Source organism: Electrona antarctica (genome assembly GCF_951216825.1).
Source record: "Electrona antarctica genome assembly, chromosome: 8".
In the NCBI taxonomy this organism is placed as follows: Eukaryota; Metazoa; Chordata; class Actinopteri; order Myctophiformes; family Myctophidae; genus Electrona; species Electrona antarctica.
In genome coordinates this window covers 26,571,023-26,592,244 of record NC_136789.1, presented here as the reverse complement: position 1 = coordinate 26,592,244, position 21,222 = coordinate 26,571,023, and the positions used below count along the sequence as shown (strand labels likewise).

Below are 21,222 nucleotides of genomic sequence, written 5' to 3'. Positions count from 1 at the left end.
CTCACTCTCCATCCTCAGTGTAGACAGTGCAGGCGGAGCAGTGCAGTGAAGCCAGTGCAGTGCAATGAGGCCAGTGCACCCCATGCAGTGCAGTGCAGTGCAGGTAGTGCAGTGCACCCCATGCAAGCAGTGCAGTGCAGTGCAGGTAGTGCAGTGCACCCCATGCATGCAGTGCAGTGCAGGTAGTGCAGTGCAGTGCAGGTAGTGCAGTGCACCCCATGCAGTGCAGTGCAGGCAGTGCAGTGCAGGTAGTGCAGTGCAGTGCAGGCAGTGCAGTGCAGGTAGTGCAGTACACCCCATGCAAGCAGTGCAGGTAGTGCAGTGCACCCCATGCGTGCAGTGCAGGTAGTGCAGTGCACCCCATGCATGCAGTGCAGTGCAGTGCAGTGCAGGTAGTTGAGTGCACCTCATGCATGCAGTGCAGTGCAGTGCAGGTAGTGGAGTGCACCCCATGCATGCAGTGCAGTGCAGTGCAGTGCAGGCAGTGCAGTGCACCCCATGCATGCAGTGCAGTGCAGGCAGTGCAGTGCACCCCATGCATGCAGTGCAGTGCAGTGCAGTGCAGGCAGTACAGTGCAGTGCAGTGCAGTGCAGTGCAGGGCCGGCCCTCTTCATTCTCTGTCAGTGAAGAAAGGGGAGATATGGTATAGAGCCAGAGGGCAGAGGGGTCGAGTGAGTGAGGGTCAGAAAACGTGAATACGTCTCTGCTGTAATCTTCAATTCAATCAATTTGTCAGAGTCGTGTAGTCAAATGCACTCTAACTAACTAACACAATGAATATACTGTACCGTATTTATTCATTTCTATGGGAATGAACTTGGGTAGTGTTTTTTTTTAACTATTTAATTTATTACTTTTTAAGGCCATCGATAGGGTGTGGAATGACGGCGTTATACTTGAATACTAGACATGTCTACTTTTTCATCGGTGAGGCCTGGATTATTTTTTATCATATGGCAATTAGATATATTAAGAAATGCAACTTTAAAGTTTGACTTTTTCTTCTTTGTCATCAATATTTGATCATTATTGCACGGGTAACAGGAGGTCCATTATATCGCTGTAGCGATCATGGTGAATGAGATTACATTATTATATTGATCTGACACTTCTGACTTTAACTTTAGGGTGGACTTCTGCCTCGTCATTCCGCACTTTTGACTTTGCTAAAACGTGCTCAGAAAAATCCCAATAAATCCGAATGGACCCACGAGGGTAATTTAACACTCCAAATGAATTGACTATGTCCAATTCATGATAAATCATCATGAAAGGGTTATTAATGTCCCTCTGAATCCTTATATTCAGAGGGACACTGCTGTTTGAGAGGAAAGACTTGCTGAGGAGGAGAAAGAAGAGAGAATGGCATTGAGTTCCCTTAAATTACACGTATTTATTTCTCTATCTTTTTGCAGTAAACATGAGCAAAAATATACATACAGTAACAGCAAAATATAAAGATCCAAACAAAATAGAATCGTCAGCCTTTTTTGACAAGAGTATCACCAACAAATTCCATTGATTTCCTCCTCATTGTTGTCTTTAATCTGTGCGTGCACCACAAATAGGCAATGTTTTGGGGGGCATGGGGTGGATGGGGGTTTACTGTATTAGTTGATCATTTGAAACAAATACAGTTCACACTGCCAGTGGTGCCATAAAAGTTTTGTGCTGTAATGATGTTATTTGTGTAAATTCTATAATGTGCCGAATGTACTGTGAAAGCATTGTTCATTCCTTAAATGGGGTTGTTGTGATCCAGTGAATTATCTCATCTTCACTCTTATACGATGAAGTACATCTGAAGACATGCAGTATTTGCCTGAAATAGCAGCCAGTAAGCTTCGAGTTAGTGATTTCACTGCAAACCATTTGATAGCCTATATGGCAAAACTTAAATTATAATGGGGAGAGCTAAAATGACGCATTAAATAAAGACTGGTTTTGCCTTAAACTTAAAGTTGTCACGTTTTGTCATGCAGAATGTTTATGATGAAAACCCATCAGCTATACCTCCCTTGTGTTTATATGTTCCAAGCTAATACATTCTTCCCCCCCCCCCCCCTTACAACAAAATAGCAATAGAAAATACTCTTATTTTTTTTAATAAAACAATATTTTTCTGTTCAATCTTGACAATGCACAATGGCAAACATACTGTATCTATATGTGGATGCAATATTTATGTGCTCTTGCCCTTCTTCTGCCTCACTCTAGATGACTTGTGATAAAACAGCCTTTCCAATAAACACATAACACATTCACACAGGAAATAAATATATTGCTTTTAGGAGACATCTCCAAATGATCACAGAAGAAACATGACAAAATGGAGATAATAAATAACATTCTGTGACACTGGGGAACAATGCAATCTGTCCACCAGGAGGCACTGTTGACTTTTTTTTTCTGAAACCTGTTCTTTTTGTGCGTATATGGTTACATAAGAGTAGGCCTTTTATTAACTCAGGACCGTGCAGGCCATCCACCTGTCAACTGCTTTTGCCTGAGATGATGAGATCCTTTGCTTTGATCTGTGGTTTGTTGTGATATGCAAATGCAGCACAATAGATGCAAATTATATTGTTTGAATTAAATTGTCATGGGTATCTTTGGTTGAGCGTAATGTTTTGGGATTATAATTAAAAGAAAATGCACAAAAGTAAAAGAAAATGACCCAATCAAGTTGTTCAAAATTAAATTGGGATTTATTTGTTGTGTTATTACAGTGGCGTGAATCAGTTCTATAACTGCTAACTGGAGAATAGGGGGTTTGAAACTAGGAGAAGGAGCCCAGCACCAAAGACAGGATAAAGAACTTCAATGTGCCTTCTCTGGATTAGCTAACAGATTAAGAGATTACTGTGAAATTAACCAAGCGTGGTAGGATTGCCACAGAAGCGATGTGTATAGTGTCAATCCATTGGTTATCTGCACAGGACAAAATAAACCCCCTCATTGTTGTTATAAGGAGGTAAGCTTTCATGATCAATGGCATTTATCATCATTACATTAGACCATTATAGTCCAAAATGTATGGATTAGATCAACAGTGATGAATATGTAAGCATATTGACAAACGTGCTATTAAGAAATCAGATGTAGGAAGCCAATCCTTGAATTTGAACAGATGCTGTGTTCTAAAAACAATTTAGCCATGACGTGGCTGCGCTGGGTCACAGTAACATTGGCACAATGTCACAACCATGCCAAGGTAATATATGCCTGAGTTCAACAGTTCTTTAAACGGCATCCAAAGATTCTGCCACTAAATGTAAACAGACATTTCTGACTATGATGTGTTCTGTTGTTGGCCCAGATGAGCACCATAGTTACAGTCGTAGTGACTATATAATATATTAAGTAAACTGGCCACGCATAAGCTCAGATCTTCATGCTTCAGTCCTCAAGGAGTTGGTCTGAAAAGCTAGCCCTGTTGTGACAGCTCTCCTTCACCCTGATTTCAGCCATGTAGCAGTCAGTCAGTGTGTATTGAATTATACAAAACAAAATAATTAAATGAAATCTTTCTCTCCAGTTTTGTTCATTTCCTATACAGGTCTTCTAAAACAGGGGTTAAAAACTCAGATGCACTAAGCACGTCACAAACTCAAAAATCCTAATGACCTTAATTAAAGAGAAAATGTATTTGTACAAATCCGATATGCTTGGAAAATATTTTGAATGGTGATATTTAGAGTATAGCCTTCGCGGACCCAGGCATTTGTTAATATGAGTACAATCCACAAAAAAAGAAAAGAAAAAACAGAACAAACTTCTTTCTACTTCACAATCCCCAGAACTGTACAATAATCAAATGAACTCATTTTCACACAAAAAGCACTCCCAGTGCAAAAACAATAAAAAAAAAATACATCTATTTCTGATATGATCAGACATATGAAACAGATGCAATGAATGCAAAAAAAATAAAGAATCGCTGACTAAAGGTATTTGCCTTAGAGACACAAGAAGACATGTCTTGGCTTTATGAATAAAATAAAATGTTATTGAAAGGAAATATAACATGAATGGTTCTTATGTCAAAGGGTCCTTCAAGCTGGGAGTAGAATACAAAAACGTGGAGAATAGCTATCTCGATTCTCTCGTAACAACAGCCACAGAAATATGTCAGAAAACGTTGGTACAAGTAGAACTATAGTTTTCATCCATTTCACATTACTGCTGTTATGTGGCATTGCCGGAGAATAAAATGACATAGGCCTATCCTACTGTACTGTACTGTACTGTACTGTACCGTACCGTACCGTACCGTACTGTACTGTACCACTCTCAGGACAAAGAACCTTGGATGTCTTAAAATGAAAAGTAAAGAAAGAAAGAATAAATTAAGCATCCTTTCATAGGATACAAATCATCTCCTCTTCCGAATGGAATTACATAGTGACTGGAATATGACATTTCATAACGTCACTTAAATGAATATTGCACAATGCATGCAATTTCCCGACCTACCGTATGAAATTTGACTTGTAAATGGAACAATCACACACATACAGTGCACGTAGATGTTTGCATACAAACATGCATGTGCAGGCGCGTGCAAACACACCCACGCGTGTGCGCGCGCACACACACACACACACACACACACACACACACACACACACACACACACACACACACACACACACACACACACACACACACACACACACACACACACACACACACACGTCACACACACACCCCTCCCCCCCATGCACATACACACAGACTTAAAGGTTTGTTGGGTTTTTTTTACCTCTAACTCCTCTTCATGATGATGATTATCTTATCTCATATTACAAGCGCACACACACACACACACACTCACACACAGTAAAATCCTATGTGATAATTTAATATACTGAGGATTTTACTGTGCAGAGTCCCCTGTGTGGATTTTAGAAGATCACTGCAATGCAGTGTGGTCCCTCCTGGTGGTCAGTGGTTGAACATAAACTCACTTCACACATAGCAGAGAGATGAGACAATACACACACATGCAAAACGGCTCCATCTCTGCATCGATCATCACATAATATTATATACGTCAGTTTGTTGGATTATTCTTTCAAGTGCAACAAAATAGACATACTGATATAAGGTTATGATATAAATAGATATACACCTTTTTTGTACTGTATTTGGTGCATATTAATATTTAGAGGGATACTCAGAGGGGAGTCGGCGAGAGAGAGAGACCAGTGTTAATGTTGCTGATCCTCACAAACTATATGAAATGGTCATGTCCTTTAGTATAATCCCCTAGCATGTCATGCAGTATAAATAGACTTCACCTCAAACTAATTTACAGAAAATAAATTGTTCCCAAGCTCAGACAGAAATGATGACAGGATTACCACCCTTGATTCTTTCCTTCTCTCATCACACAATGGGACAAACAGTGCCCCAAAAGTTCTGGGGGCTGTAAACAGGTTCTACATAGAAGACCCAAGGGTGCAAATACTGTCATGTTGTTTCTGTGTGTGCACATTGCTGCAGAGAATGAAGAAGAGTAAACTGGTACTGTAGTTGGGCATTTTCAGGACGGCGCGCATCAACCTAGTCAGTGTGAGTGTTGATCCTCAGCTTGAAGGACACTCTTCCAGCAAACTTGTCTCTTTCGCTTCCTGGGGGAATGTTGTTGGCATTGATCTTGCACTCAATGTTAATATCTTCGTTGGTGGTGATGTTAAGGAACTTGACGGCAACCAGAGGCTGAGAGTAGTTCACCTGAGGAACAAGAACTGTTTAAATGCATTGTATCTTTTGATACGGGAACCGCCATTATCAATGTGGTGTTTCTTTGTTTGTTTTTTACTGATTATGTTCATATTAATTTCATTTGAATGAATAAACGTTCAGTACCTGAGCTTTCTTGCCATAGTAAGGGTAGTACATCAAGTTAAATGTGCCATTGGGTGGGAAGTACACCATCTCTCCAACTTTTTCAGTGTCTTCTTTCTGTGGGTGCAAGGCAAATTTGTCAGTTTTGTTATGGCCTTTACAATAGGCATTTAAAATAGTCATCATGAATCATACGTAAGCTAAGAACCTAACAGTGGAATATCTAAAAGCATATAATGAAACTACAGTATGCGTATATACTGAGTGGCAGTGCTATATGTCTACATAACATTCTAACTAGTTACATAAATTGAGCCTTTGCATATGCCTGTAAGGTTGGCTAGGGCTAGGGCAAGTGCTACGGCTAGTGCTACGGGCTACGATGGAGTCTGAAGAGGTGGGACTACGGCGGAAGATTGGGAGTGAGTCTGCAGTTCTGATCGCAATGGGAAGTGCATTCCATAGTTTTGGAGCCAGAAGGGAGAAGCGTTTGGGACGTGTGGAGCTGCGTTTTTAGTGAAGGTACTTCCAGCCCAGCGTTGGCTGATCTGAGCGTGCGGTAGGGTTTGTAGCGTTGGATCAGACTTGGGAGTGCCATACCTTTGGGGGTAGCCTTAACTGATCAGACTTGGGAGTGCCATACCTTTGGGGGTAGCCTTAACTGCCTGTCAGCAAGGGGAGGCTTTCATAGGAGTGGAGGTGGGAATCAGAATTTTGTTAAAAGTCTGGAATGGGTTAACGTCACACACTTCACATAAGTATGCCGATAATCTACTTCAAGTCTTTCTATGTTCTATTTTTTAGAACATAGAAAGAACACATTACATTTCTTTGTCTACACACAAAACCCTGTGGTGCATTGAGCCCAATTTATATTTCGTCCTACCTGATGCGTTGCCATTTCTTAGTTAAAATAGTCCATTTTCTGCGACAGACACTGTTGTATGACGAAGTATAAACCAGGTTGTTGGAAAACTACAATGTACAGTTCTGCTACTGCATCTCACAACATATAATTGCACAGGGCCACAACATATAATTCACAGGGTAGTGTATACCATCCCGTTCTTACCCAATGGCCATCTTTGCCATCTTTGACTTTGTATCTCTGAGTGAGAATACACAGTGATGTTAAATGATAAGGTAGCATGCAAGACAGATAATTAAGTTGTGAACCAAATGATACATTTGACCAAATAATGTCGACATATTGTCCTTAAGTAGTGTCACAAATGAGAGTGAAAAATCAAATGGTCACCTTTGCCCCGCAGGTGATAAATGGAGCCTGTCCATCCCTCCCTGGCAGCATGCCAATCACCTAGTGAGAAAAACAGACAATGCATAATAACATAATTATGTTAATATTAACATTTTAGCGATGTTTTTGATAATATTATTAGCAACATGTCTATACATGTTGCTAATAATATTATCAAAATATTACATTATAATATTATAATTATAGTAGTATAGCGGCGCCCCTCCAACGTCTGGCTTTCACCCGTGACGTCGCGTGGCAGCCGCCAGCAAAGTCTATGGACTTTTAACAGTGGGCACCCCTCACTTCACACGACTATGATTTTTTTTTAACCAAATGTTCACCCCCAGAATAGGGATGCTATAGGGTGCATGTGGTTAAGTAGTTCATGGCTGTCACTAAGTGTGATTTATTGTTTATCCCAGATTCCCCAAAAAATGGATATCTCAGTAATTCCAAGTCTCCTAGCAACACCATCCCCTTTGCCCTTCGCGCCATACCCGATTCAGCTTGATGATGATGCATGGTTTGCCGTCTTGGAATCCATAGTAACGATCTTCAAGTCCAGAGCAGGACTCCAGGATGGTGCGGTTGAATTGACAGGAGCGCTTGGGGTTGTTCTTCACATCGCCGCTGTCGTCCTGCTTAAAGTACTGGTCTGGTACGCACTCATCGCTCTTCTCCATCTGGACTGAGTTGTTGTAATCTGCAAGGAAGGGGTATTGGCATGATTCAATGAAACTATAATGTTGAATCATCAAGCCTCCCGAATTCAATTAAGAATCTTGGCTAACTCAAAGCAGTACACCATTTGAAGTGAGCCATCTGAAAAAGCCAGAGAGGCGAAGAGGGAGACTCACCAGCAAGGAACCTGTCCAGGGCTGTAGTGTGCATGTCCCAGCTCTCAGTTCTATGAATGTTATAGATAATCTCAAGGGTTTCAGGTTTGGGCCTGATCATGAGACCTGCAGAGAGAAGTGTGGGTGGATGCAAACAAAAAAACACAACCAGGTTTTATGACTTTTGATTGATTATGGTGATCTGTATGCCCAATCAATAGCACTCAACATATAGCAGATGCAGATATAATATAAATAGCAGATGATTATAAAAAGCAAAAGCCCAGGTGATTATCATTAAAGGACAACCATGGCCAATGGGCAGTGGCATTCCAACATGTTCAGCAAAAACATGCCATGAGAATGCTATGAATATAGTTAACTTATAGCTGTACTATCGTCATTTGGTCGAATCTGTATGGTGGATTATGTTAATGCCAGTAAGACACCCTGAGGGCGGGAAGCGATCCGCCTGGGTGACGGCAGACTGCTGGGCGAGCACTGGCACTTTGGCATGGGGGGACAGATCAACATATGGAACGAATTCTGTACTGGCCATATATGGAGCGTGTCTTAAGTGCACAGGGTTTGATGTGGTCAGATCAACATATGGAATGTCAGAACAGGTCAGCTCCATATATGGAGATCTAAGGGTGGCAGCGGGGGAAGTGTGTTGAGTGACCAGGGTTTGATGAGGGCCGGGCCTGAATTTTCAGGCCTGTTGAGAACTCTAGTTTTCGCCGGCTGCCGCGTGCGGCTGCACTAAAAACTTTGGGACAGGCCGTCTAGAGTTTGAATGGACAAATTGGACAGGACGGGTGGGAAGGATCAACATATGGAATGTCAGAACAGGTCAGCCCCATTTATGGAGATCTAAGGGTTTGAGGTTTGAGGTTTGAGGTCAGATGTAGAGTTGCTAGCCGGCTCCATATATCCAGATCGGTGATGATCCAGTCTTCTCCTTGTATGGATATCCAGGGTTTGATGAGGTCAGTATCGTGATCTTCATATATGGAGACGGCCATATATGGAGCGTGTCACAAGGCGTGATGGACTGATAGCCATATATGGTGGTGTGACGTGTCACGAGGCGTGATGTCACGAGGCGTAATGGACTGACAATATATGGAGGCGTGACCTGACTGACAGACAGGTTTCTCAGGTTTCATAATAATCTGCGACCTACAGTCGCAACAATATATAACTTATACAATTGGGGTGGTTCTATTGGGTCTCCTTGCTCTTTTGTTGAGATTTAGATCCTGTGTTTATCACAACAGGTTGACAAGTGGTACTGTCTGAAGTTCAAAATGTAATTTCTCCCCTGAGAAAGCAGGCAGGTGCTATTAGCTCAGTGTGGTTAAAATGTCAGCACTTGCAAGAGACCTGGGTTTGAATCTGGAGGAGAACAGGGAAGTTACAGAGGTATAACTTTAAAGGTATATTCAGTGATTTCGCTTCATTCAAATATCACTTATTTTTTCTTTTTATTTGGATAATCCTCCCTACTATAGTGTGTGCTGACCATATAAGGAGTTCCTCCCTGTCCCCAGTGAGCCCCTGGGGTCAAAAAACCCTAGTTTCAGTTTTGGTGGCGGGTGGCAAAGCCTTCATCCAATCAGGATGAGAGGGGCCTTCCTCCAATCATGTGTGGGGGCGGACCTTGGTGCACATGCTGTTGCACTTCCCCCCACTGTAGAGCGTGTGCATGTGCACATTTTGTTACCGGGGCCGCGGGCGGACTGGGTGGTTTTCCAAATCACCCAAATCACTGAATGCTCCTTTAACAACTTAAACCATATAGACTTTATTGACCTGGGTCCCCCATGGGGGTCTATTGGTGCCATGCCCCTCCCCTCTACACCAAATCTTTATTGACCTGGGTCCCCCATGGGGGTCTATTGGTGCCATGCCCCTCCCCTCTACACCAAATCTCTTCACCGAAAGTAGCTGCAAATGTTTGCCTATTGTAAAATGCACATAATAGGGACGCCAGGGTAATGTGGTTTATAAAGCAAAGCAAAGTTACTATATTTACCCAGGGTATCTGGGCTAAGCTCAAGAACTTGTTTCCAGCCAGGCCCTGCTCATAGAACATTTCATGGTAGTGGTTCAATGCCTTGCTCAAGGGCACTTCAGCGGTGGTAATTTTAACGTGTCGGACCGCTGATTCGAACTGGCGACCTTCCGGTATCAAGACCGCTCCGCAATCCGTTCGGCCACCGCTGCCACAATATATACACAATATATACACAATATATACACAATATATACACAGTGGCTTGTACTGTAGATAGCTATACTGCACCTGGAGTGGAGAGCCTGTCTTGCCAAGTTGGTTTGTGATCATCCAAGGTTTGCAGCATAACGTACATGGTGAGGGCAAACATGCCCGCTAGGAAGATGTAGAATACTAAGTAGAAGAGTAGGATGAGACCTGTGGGAAAAACAGAGAAGGATGTCAACCGCTTGCATCGCCAATGGAGAAACATGGAGCTTCATCACAGAGGTATACACTAAACAGAGAAGGATGTCAACCGCTTGCATCGCCAATGGAGAAACATGGAGCTTCATCACAGAAGTATACACTAAACAGAGAAGGATGTCAACCGCTTGCATCGCCAATGGAGAAACATGGAGCTTCATCACAGAAGGATGTCAACCGCTTGCATCGCCAATGGAGAAACATGGAGCTTCATCACAGAAGGATGTCAACCGCTTGCATCGCCAATGGAGAAACATGGAGCTTCATCACAGAAGGATGTCAACCGCTTGCATCGCCAATGGAGAAACATGGAGCTTCATCACAGAAGGATGTCAACCGCTTGCATCGCCAATGGAGAAACATGGAGCTTCATCACAGAAGTATGTCAACCGCTTGCATCGCCAATGGAGAAACATGGAGCTTCATCACAGAAGGATGTCAACCGCTTGCATCGCCAATGGAGAAACATGGAGCTTCATCACAGAAGTATACACTGTATAAGAATACATTCTTTCCATTTTCATCACAGAGCATTGAATGTTCAATACAAATTTAATTCAACCATAATTTTTAAAGGCCAACACGAAGAGCGAGACTGAGAGAGAGAGAGAGAGAGAGATGGATGTAATAAATCAGCAAACGTATGAAGGAGATCCGTTAATCGCATAAAATGTGCATTTATAAAACTATAGTTTAAATTTAGGCTCTTCTTTCCATCAGCACCTTCCCCATTCCCACTCGTCATGAACCATATGCCCTATGCATGGCCTCCCACACGTTCTGGCACGCATTCACACACACACAATCCACAACCAGTACTGCAGTATATATGCTTTAATAAACACTCCAACAGTGCCCAGCTCCACCATTATCTGAAACAGCATGAACTAAGCCACGAATTGGTCTTTGTCCAATTTAATTATCAAATTGCACTGATGATGGAAGGACAGCAGAGTGGGAGGAAGGACGACAGACGGAGATAGAGACGGAGGGTGAATGGAGACCTCCTGGGGATTAGGGCAGAGGGTCAGGGGAATTACGTATATTAGCAGTGTAAGCACCAGGGACGTGCACACATAGATACCAAAGGGGGCTTCAGCCCCTGCCCTTTTACCCGTCTGTAAAACAACTGCACTCTCCAGACCACGAATGCAGCATTTACTACATGGTGAAAGAAATGCCAAATACCCTCCTCTCCTTTCCTTTCCATGCCATGCCGGAAGGCAGCATTCAGGAGAATTGTTTTTTTCCCCCCCTGAGTGCAGGGTTGTGCCCCGAAAATAGCTGATCTACAAGCTCTCAATGCGTCGCAGCGCGATGTGTTGTGAGCTTGTAGATCTGCCGTTTTCGCTATTTTGGGCCAAAACTGCCCTCTTATGGGATTTCAGCCCCTGCCTCTCTAATTAACACTCTCTGCACGTGCCTGGTAAGCACTGCAGTGCAGACATAGTAACAGACACATCACAGTTTTATGGCATCTAGGCTGCACGAGGTGTTGCTTTAGCCTATAACATGCAGGCGAATAGGACATTACCGGTTGTGTACAACAGTTTTGTATTTGGCATCAAATTTCTATTTTAGTTTTAGTCATAGTCTCTTGAATAGTTTTCACTTAGTTTTAGTCACATTTTAGTCACCTGGAATGTGTTAATGTTACAGTAGTTTAGTTTTAGTCGACTAAATGTCATGAGATTTTAGTCGACTAAATCTACAGTTGATTTAGTCGACTAAAATGTGTTTTGGCAGGCCTTGATGCCGTCATAATGGCTGATTTTACATTTGCTGAAAATAGCCGATCTACAAGTAGATCGGCTTGTAGATCGGCTATTTTGCAACCAAGTGTAAAATGACTTATACTGGATCTCTTGTCCACTAGTCCCTTCCTAACATTTTAGTCTAGTTTGTATTTGTTGACTAAATTGTCAGTATATTTAGTCTTAGTTTTAGTCATCACACCTTAGTTTTCATTTAGTTTCAATTTAGTTTTTGTCAGTGGAAAAAGGTAGTCGACGTATAATTTTCGTCTTAGTTTTAGTCGACGAAAACAACACTGGTGTACAACACTGTCTATTACTGTAAAGGCTCTCGTTCCCACTGTCTATTACTGTAAAGGCTCTCGTTCCCTAGTCACTTCAGCCATTGATTAATATACAATAGAATGCAATTACGTTTTTTGTAACTTATTAAAATGGCTCTTTTTTGAGGGGCGCTAGGGCCGGATTAACACCTCTGAGGGCCCCTGGGCACTGAAGCTCGAAGGGCCCCCCCCCTTCACGCGCGCGCAACATTTTTGCGGTTTTGGAGCCGTTTTGGGGCAGTTTTATGCCGTTATATTGGCCTATTTCCGCCCACCCCCCCCAGAGTGACTGGGGGGGGTAGCATTGTTGACCTCTAGCGCATTGTTGCTGCTTTACACACAATTGCACTTTTTAGCTGCCCTTCTCACCAACAATAAAACACTAATCTTTTTAGACACCATTTATTTCATTCGGATTAGCAGGAACATTTTCTGTGGAGCTAAAAAAAAAGAAATTAAAACTTTTTTTTTCTTTCTTTTTAGGGGCCCCTGGTGGCCAAGGGCCCCTGGGCACGTGCCCAAAGTGCCCATATGGTAGATCCGGCCCTGGCGCTATCCCCGTCACATTAGCTAGCACCCAAATGTGGACGTTCATTACTTATAGAAGACTTTCACAAAGACATCTCTCAACCATATTACAAAACCGCATGACCATATTACGACATCGTCTCACTCAAGGAGCATGCAGACTCTGCAGTACATGAAGACAATCATTTACTTGTATCATTTTGGTCAACAGATCACTTCCATCTTTGGTTCAATTCAGGGCAATGCTTTCCAACATTTCTGTTCACGATTGTGTAACTGCTTTATTTAATTATTAGATTTTTGGTTTATCTGTTTTAGTTCTCGGGTGTTTTCCGTCTTTCTGATTCATGTACTGTTCTTATTCTGTATGACATACAGTAACGTCAGAATAAGAACAGTACATTCACATACAGCGTGATGACACGTGAATGTCATTTCTGTTTAGTATTATTGTATCTCGGCTTAGGGTTGTCCCGATCGGATCGGGTGATCGGAAATTGGGGCCGATCACGTCATTTTCAAATGATCGGAATCAAAAAACGTGATCGGGATATCCCTAGTATCAATATTATATTCATATTAGACTGGAAATTGTCTGTGATTTGGGGTACTGTACTATTGTGATATGGGATAAACGTGTTCCATAAAATATAAATATCGGATCGGGAAAAATCGGAATCGGCAGATGCTCAAAATCAACTGATCGGAAATCGGATCGGGAGCAAAAAAAACAGGACATCCCTATCTCGGCTACATTGAAAACGAGGGCCTGCCCCTCAACTGTACTCCGAGTGGAAATAAGGGTTATGATGATGATGAACAGATTCCATAGTAGCTCACATACATGTCAATAACAACCATGGGTGACATTTTAAACAGTCCACGCTTTTGTCTCATGGTTAAGGCAGATGGCTCACCACCAGACGCTCCTCGACAGGAAGGGTGGTCGTGAGTCTCTGTGAGATACGTAGTGTCACCAAAAAATAGAACACTGAATGAATACTCTCTCTGTGGCATCAGGACCATGGCTTGTGCCTAGCTCTTGTCCACAGCGCCCGTGGCGTCTCACTCAAACACATTCCATGGCCTGAGGCCAACAGTCCTGTGGTCAGTTAAGGTTAAACAGTGTCCTCCAGACAGTGAGGTAAAGGTAGCCAGTCTACACACAGCTCTTCAAATATACAGGTCTAATAATATATGTGAATAATCATATAGCTTCTCCATATATGGGCATAAAACCACAACAATACCCGTTGTGCTCGTAGCACCCGTTGTAACAGTCTATTAAGTAATCAAATGGCAGGTAAGAGAGTGGCGACACGCTTTGATCTCGTCGCAAAGCGGGTATGGGCTATAGTTGGAACTATCCCATTGAGATAGAATGAGCACTTCCACATTCCGTTGTTACAATGGGAGTCGACGCTAGTGTCGCCACTCTCTTACTATTCCACTCAGGTCTGGGGTTGCCATGGCTATCAATTGGCGGAGGCAGAGGCTGGGAATTCTACCGGTGTGGGGAGTTAGGCTCATTAGGTCCACTGGCAGAGCCTGGCCAGAGCCTTTTGTGGCGGTTCTGGACAACCGTGTATCCGACAGACTCAAGGCCGGGCACTGCACTCCCTGTGGTGGTGTGGAACGCTGCACTCCCTGTGGGGGTGTGGAACACTGCACTCCCTGTGGTGGTGTGGAACCACTCCCTGTGGGGGTGTGAAACACTGCCCCCCTGTGGTGGTATGGAACGCGTTTGTCAAATTTGAAGTCGGTGGGTCGAAGGGTTCTCGAGTTACGTGGATTACAGACATACACACGTACACACACAGAGAGACGTGGTGTTTTGTACAACGTTTTGACTTTAGAGCATTCGTTAACGTTGTAATGTCATGAGAGGCAGTGCAGAATCAAACAGGCAAAATCCAGGATACAATGAAATTAGGTTTATTTTCCCACAGGTTCATAACTCAGATAGGCCAACATGAGGCAATTTGCCAAGGCAACGAAAAACAACCCAGAGGAGGAATAATGTTCTTAAATTCAAATACTGTCCAAACAGAAACGTTCAAAGAATGTCCACACTGTTACTTAACAGAGTCCTTTTCCCAGTCCTTTTCCATCCTTGGGTCCAGCCCTTTGTCTCTCTCTCTCTCATGTACTTTCTGTTTGCTCTCCCATGTAGTCTCTCAGCTCTGCCTCAATTAGGTGCATCACACACCTACACCTGTGTGTGTGCTGAGGCACCTTGGGAGTTGTAGTTGTTGTTCCAGTAGCTATTTTGTGTATGGGAATATAGTACCCATTTACCACCTGTCCCCTCGGGATGCCACAACGTGTATGAGAAAATGTAATGTGCAATGCCAACAAAATTACATTTTCTCGTAAATATTTCCCTCCACCATGAGCTCAATGCAGGAGAGCAGCACAGTGGTCTAGGCCTGGAGCTCTGCTGAGGCCCCCCAACATAGAGCCTATAGCTTTGCAGGGAGGCTTCGCAGGGAGGCCCCCAACGAGGAACTCACACAACTGAATCTCCAGCCTGAGGCTGCATAGCCCCTCTCCTCCCGAGTCCCAAGACTATAGAGAACATAGTTGTTGGAGCCCCGGATGGAACTGGGAACCTTCCGCTTCCCAAGTGGCCACTCTACCCCTGATCCACTAAACTCTAACTCCTCCAATCAGTGGCATGCACAGATAGACACTAGGGGGTGCACCCCCTGCCCTTTTCCCTCTGGACAAAGGTGCTCTTGGTGCCCTTTTGAAAAAAAGGGAAAAAAGCTTCTAATATATTATTTAGGCCCCAAAATCTATAAATCTCACACTATTAAGGCAACCGGCCGGTTCCACGCGCTGCACAAGGTGCCCTTTTTTTCACTTGAGCACCTGCCCCTCTAAATGTCTGTGCACGCCACTGCCTCCAATTATTATCCTTGCCACGAAGAACCAACCATCAGCGTGTGTGTGTGTGTGTGTGTGTGTGTGTGTGTGTGTGTGTGTGTGTGTGTGTGTGTGTGTGTGTGTGTGTGTGTGTGTGTGTGTGTGTGTGTGTGTGTGTGTGTGTGTGTGTGTGTGTGTGCGTGCGCGTGTGCGTGTGCGTGTACGTGTGCATGTACGTGTGCATGTGTTCCGGTCTGCATGCTCTTAACAGTATAGAGTAAGTAAATCAAATACCACCTAATGTAAAGCTGGCGCCAGCAAACGTCTCGTCCATCTAACAAATAATTAAATACAACCTGATGAGTCAGCCAACATATACTGTAGGCCAGTGGTTCCCAAACCTTTTCATGTCAAGGACCCCCAAATGTACACTCATTAGCCCGCCGACCCCCCATTTGAAAAGACATGCCAGGGACCCCCCATGAGAGAAGATCATTACAGCTCTAGCAGTGATTCTCAACCTTTTTAATGTCAAGGACCCCCAGTTTGACATGCATTAGGCTACAGACCCCCATATAATGACATTTCTATCTCTGGGACGCCCAATTTATATTGTAAAATCTATGTTAATTAAACTCTGAGAGTGTACAAATGGAACCAGACTATCATTTAGCTGGGGACCCCCTGGAACTCCCTCAAGGACCCCTGGGGGTCCCCGGACCTCACTTTGGGAACCACTGCTGTAGGCTGACTCCTGGACAGCGTCCATGACATAGGCACCATGTATAGGAGACAAATGAGATACAATGAGATGGGACACTGTGAAACTCAAAAATTAAACTATATTCTCCAGTCTTGGGAAGACTATACTAAGGGCTCCATTTTCGTCACCGCTAAACGCCTTATCCCTAAACTTCTTTGCCTTTTTTTTAAAAACTATTTTGAAAACTATTTTTGAATAGTTCAACTAGCCAATCTACATTGACACGTTGTGAGCTTGTAGACTGGCCATTTTAACTATTCAAAAATGTTTTGCAAAATAGGCAAATACGGCAAATACGTTTAGGGATAAGAGGTTTAGCGGTGATGAGAATAAATATGCACACGTGCACATATAGGGTCAAGAAGAGTACACACTGGGTGTCCAGTTCACAGGCTGATGATGGACATCTCGCTTTGATCTTCATTTTCCTCCCAGCACTAGTTGAACAAAAAAAAAAACACACATGAAGGCTGGCCGGGAGGGCCCTTGCAGTCAGCATCCGGTTCTTTCATGCACAATAATAGTGGAGAAGAGCTCTTTTCTTCTCTCAGAACTGATTAGAACGACAGGTCGCACATTTGGCCTTCAATGGTTGCTAAAAAAAAAAGAGCTTTGAAACTGGAAATGAAGGGTATTGGATGAAAGGAATAGGCTCTTTGAATATTTATGCCGCTTTGCATGTGGGTGTGTGTATAATCTCAGAACATGAACATACTGTACTGTTAGTGTATTATCTAGCTTCCCATTGTCTGCATGCTAAACTCATCTGTGGCTTTTAACTTTTGAATGTGAATTTAAGCTTAATTTGTCACTTGCTGAAAATAACTGATTTACAGCAAGCAATGTGATGGTTGGAAACCAGACAAATCTGACACAGGAAAAGAAAATCCCTGGGGAGATTATCTAGGTAGTGATATTAGTCTGGCCTTGCCAGGCTAATGTGATGGAGTTTAGCAAAATGATAGTTTGGAACCAAATGGACCCTTATGGGTCTGTAACTCTGAGAGTGCACAAATGGAACCATATGGACCCTTATGGGTCTGTAACTCTGAGAGTGGACAAATGGAACCAAATGGACCCTTATGGGTCTGTAACTCTGAGAGTGCACAAATGGAACCAAATGGACCCTTATGGGTCTGTAACTCTGAGAGTGCACAAATGGAACCAAATGGACCCTTATGGGTGTGTAACTCTGAGAGTGCACAAATGGAACCAAATGGACCCTTATGGGTCTGTAACTCTGAGAGTGCACAAATGGAACCAAATGGACCCTCACAGGTCTGTAACTCTGAGAGTGCACAAATGGAACCAAATGGACCCTTATCGGTCTGTAACTCTGAGAGTGGACAAATGGAACCAAATGGACCCTTATGGGTCTGTAACTCTGAGAGTGTACAAATGGAACCAAATGGACCCTTATCGGTCTGTAACTCTGAGAGTGGACAAATGGAACCAAATGGACCCTTATGGGTCTGTAACTCTGAGAGTGTACAAATGGAACCAAATGGACCCTTATCGGTCTGTAACTCTGAGAGTGGACAAATGGAACCAAATGGACCCTTATGGGTCTGTAACTCTGAGAGTGGACAAATGGAACCAAATGGACCCGGTTGGGTCCCAGAGATATAAATGCTATTAAATGGGGGGGGGGGACGACGACTAATGGATGTTAAACTGGGGGTCCTTGAAATTAAACGGGTTGATAATCTCTGCTAGAGCCGTAAAAATCTCTTATGGGAGTCCCTGGCATATGTTTTTAAATGGGGGTCCGCAGGTCAATTTGGGGGTCCGTGACATGACAAAGTTTGGGAACCACATGTATTATGCCTCCTTCAAATGGAGGGAATCGTTATACGACTAGAGTATACTACAGTATGCTTTGGTGGAGTCAGTCTGCATCACCACTGCATTTTATAACCACTGGAAAGAATCCATATACCACTAAAGGCCCTGTACAAAATGAAAAGCGTATGCCTGTACATTTTGTACCAGGAATGAAATAGTAGTAAGTAGAGGCCCATAGGGCAGGAGCCTATCTCCTGTTTCTGTAGCGTGAGGCAGCTTTGATGTACAAGTACACCCCCTGGACATGACGCTAGTATGTCGCAGGGACTTACCCCCCAATCCAACCCTTGATACTGAGTGCCAAGGCGACCCAGTCTCAGGGCGGACACTCTAACCACAAGGGCCAAGGCCACTGACCAGGAATGACATGGCCTTTGACTACCTGTAAATAACATTGTACTGCTGTAGATGTGCACATAGGGCATGGTTTGTCCTTTGGGAGTGCAGGGGAAGCCATAGGAAATGTTAAGTCGAAAGACCAAGGTCTCCACAGTGTGGCTTACTACAGAAATATCCCAATTAACAGGCCTTAGTTAGAGAGCACGGCTTAAAGAGGCCACTAGTCCTCAAAGCACCTGGTTCTGAGCTGGATTAAGCGATGCATTGTGGGAGGATTCCTGCATAGATACTGTAGATCCAGTCAATGATTCTGATGCGCACACAGTATAGCCTACACTGGAAGATTTTTTTCCTTTAGTGATGCGGGGACATGGAGGATATATCAGCAGGATGTCATTTTATATACCTATACATTCTTTCCAGTTATTGATTCAAGGCCGTGGAGAAAGAAAATGGTAGTCTGGTAAATGCGGTTGTCATTAAAATCATGTTCACGAACACAGATAAAGTGTTTCCGGGAGGTAGTGTAGGCCTACATCATCATGTCGTCCTGAATCGATACGTTCCCTGTCAGCCAATGAAGCCATTAGATTAGGATTAGAATCCCTCACTGATGTACTCACACACTTGGGAGGGGTGGGGTTGGAGGAGGCGATACAAATAGAATTTGGCCCTCGGATTTAGCCAGATTAAAACGCTCCAATGTCATTTGAACGCCGCCATATGCGCTCAATCACTCCACGAACATTTGAAATGGATTCATCTCATCATCAGCTATAGGGGTGTGTGCGACCGTGGTGGCAAAAAATAAAAATAAATGTTATGTTAATGTTACAACAATTCGAAGAGTCTGGGCTCACACTATATGTTTCCAAACCTCTGCAAGATAAAGGCATAATGACAAATGGAATGCAGTTGAAACCCCTACATTGTGCGATCGATGGTTTAACACCAACAAATGGCTGCCTCCTCCCGTTTAAGTGATTAGCCTATACACTCCTCACCAGAACCAGAACGCCAGATAAAGAGAAAAGAGATGAACAGTACAGTAGCCTATATGGGCTATAAAAGAGCGGACGTAAAGGCTATATAGGCCCATTTGAAAATATAAAATGTAATATTTGGGCACTCCCGGTTTAAAATAAATAAGGCATATATAGCCTCCACCCTCATATTAAGCGCATTGCGCAGAAAACCCATGCAGTGACATAAATTAATAAATAAAACACGGCAGGGTAGCCAGGCCTGGTACATTTCGCCGGCAATCAGCACCAATGCCGCATTTAATGATCAGCACCACGGTGCAGTGGACAGCGACCATGCAATAGCGTTCAACACTGAAATATATATATATACACGCAGGAATTGCTTTACCAGACCAGTCACCAGACACATGTTATATGTTTAGATTTCTGCTTAAATCTCCTCCTTAATGATTCATATTTTTTTGTTCGGCATATATATGAGGCCGAGACGTTATAGGGACTTTTTTTTAGGGCCAGGTGAAGAGCCATATTTGCTGCATTGCTCTGTAACCATTATCTCTTATATTTGATGTCATATAGGCTAATAACCCATATATGGTGGTTCTGATGCATTGCTGTAAAGGTAACCGTATAGAGGCTATCTATACGGGTTAGTTTTTGCTGCATTGTTGTAGGATAATAATGATAGTAAATAACAATAACAGGTTAATAGTAATATTATTATTAATATCATTTCCACGGTATAGTTGTATAGTAGACTTACCCCAGCTGGTCGCCGTCCTGCCCATAAATTCCCGCGTTCTGGGGTTCCATATAAATTCACCCCATCCACCACCTTTTTCTCCATCCTTTGCCATTTTGATTTGATGCTAAACTTGATATAATAATTATAGGACAAAGAAACACGATCGTCGCTCTGACAACTGAGCAATAATCAGATCAAATGTGTGTGTCTATATATCGAGTCAAAATGAAGACACGCGCATAAATGGACGTTTCCGAAGAAAACGAAATAAAAGTCCAGCGACGGTGCGCCTACTACAGCCTATCTAATAACAAAATGTAAAACAAATGGACGGAGCTAGTGATCCTATACACTCGGTATACAGACCGGTACAGACCTAAATATCAGCCCTCCCCCCCAGCTCGTGTCTGCATGCCGCAGCGTTATGATGAGTGGTGCAGAAATCTAGTGATACTGCGGTAAAGCAGTCTCTCCCTCCCTCCCTCCCTCCGCCTCTCTTCAGTTCAGCATGCAGTCAGTCGCCCATCATCCCCCCTCCCTCCTCCACTCACTCACTCAGTACTCACTCACCCCATGCCCAGCCCCCCACCTCACCGGCTTCCTATACTGTCTCAGTCATCACCAAGAACCCAAAG

General features: G+C 43.3%; 1 protein-coding gene across 2 annotated transcripts; it reads right to left on the bottom strand.

Moving 5' to 3' along the window:
* Positions 1–4,759: 4,759 nt before the first annotated feature.
* On the bottom strand, positions 4,760–20,993 carry atp1b2b (ATPase Na+/K+ transporting subunit beta 2b). Of its 2 annotated transcripts, XM_079507242.1 has the most exons (8): positions 20,606–20,993; positions 10,260–10,388; positions 7,973–8,077; positions 7,613–7,818; positions 7,113–7,172; positions 6,498–6,536; positions 5,876–5,971; positions 4,760–5,740 (listed from the first exon to the last, which is right to left on the bottom strand). In XM_079507242.1, exons 1-8 carry the CDS (start codon positions 20,697–20,699, stop codon positions 5,570–5,572), a joined length of 900 nt encoding a protein of 299 aa, XP_079363368.1. In that variant the 5' UTR covers positions 20,700–20,993; the 3' UTR covers positions 4,760–5,569. The 2 variants fall into 2 exon arrangements, with proteins under 2 accessions (XP_079363368.1, XP_079363369.1); XM_079507243.1 differs by lacking the exon at positions 6,498–6,536.
* Positions 20,994–21,222: the final 229 nt, after the last annotated feature.

Coding starts and splice junctions, on each gene's coding strand:
- atp1b2b (XM_079507242.1), bottom strand. CDS start 20,699: ATGGCAAAGGATGGAGAAAAAGGTGGTGGATGGGGTGAATTTATATGG. Junction 10,389..20,605: donor CAGGACGGCGACCAGCTGGG/GTAAGTCTACTA, acceptor TTTTTCCCACAG/GTCTCATCCTACTCTTCTAC. Junction 7,819..7,972: donor CCTGGACAGGTTCCTTGCTG/GTGAGTCTCCCT, acceptor CCTTCCTTGCAG/ATTACAACAACTCAGTCCAG.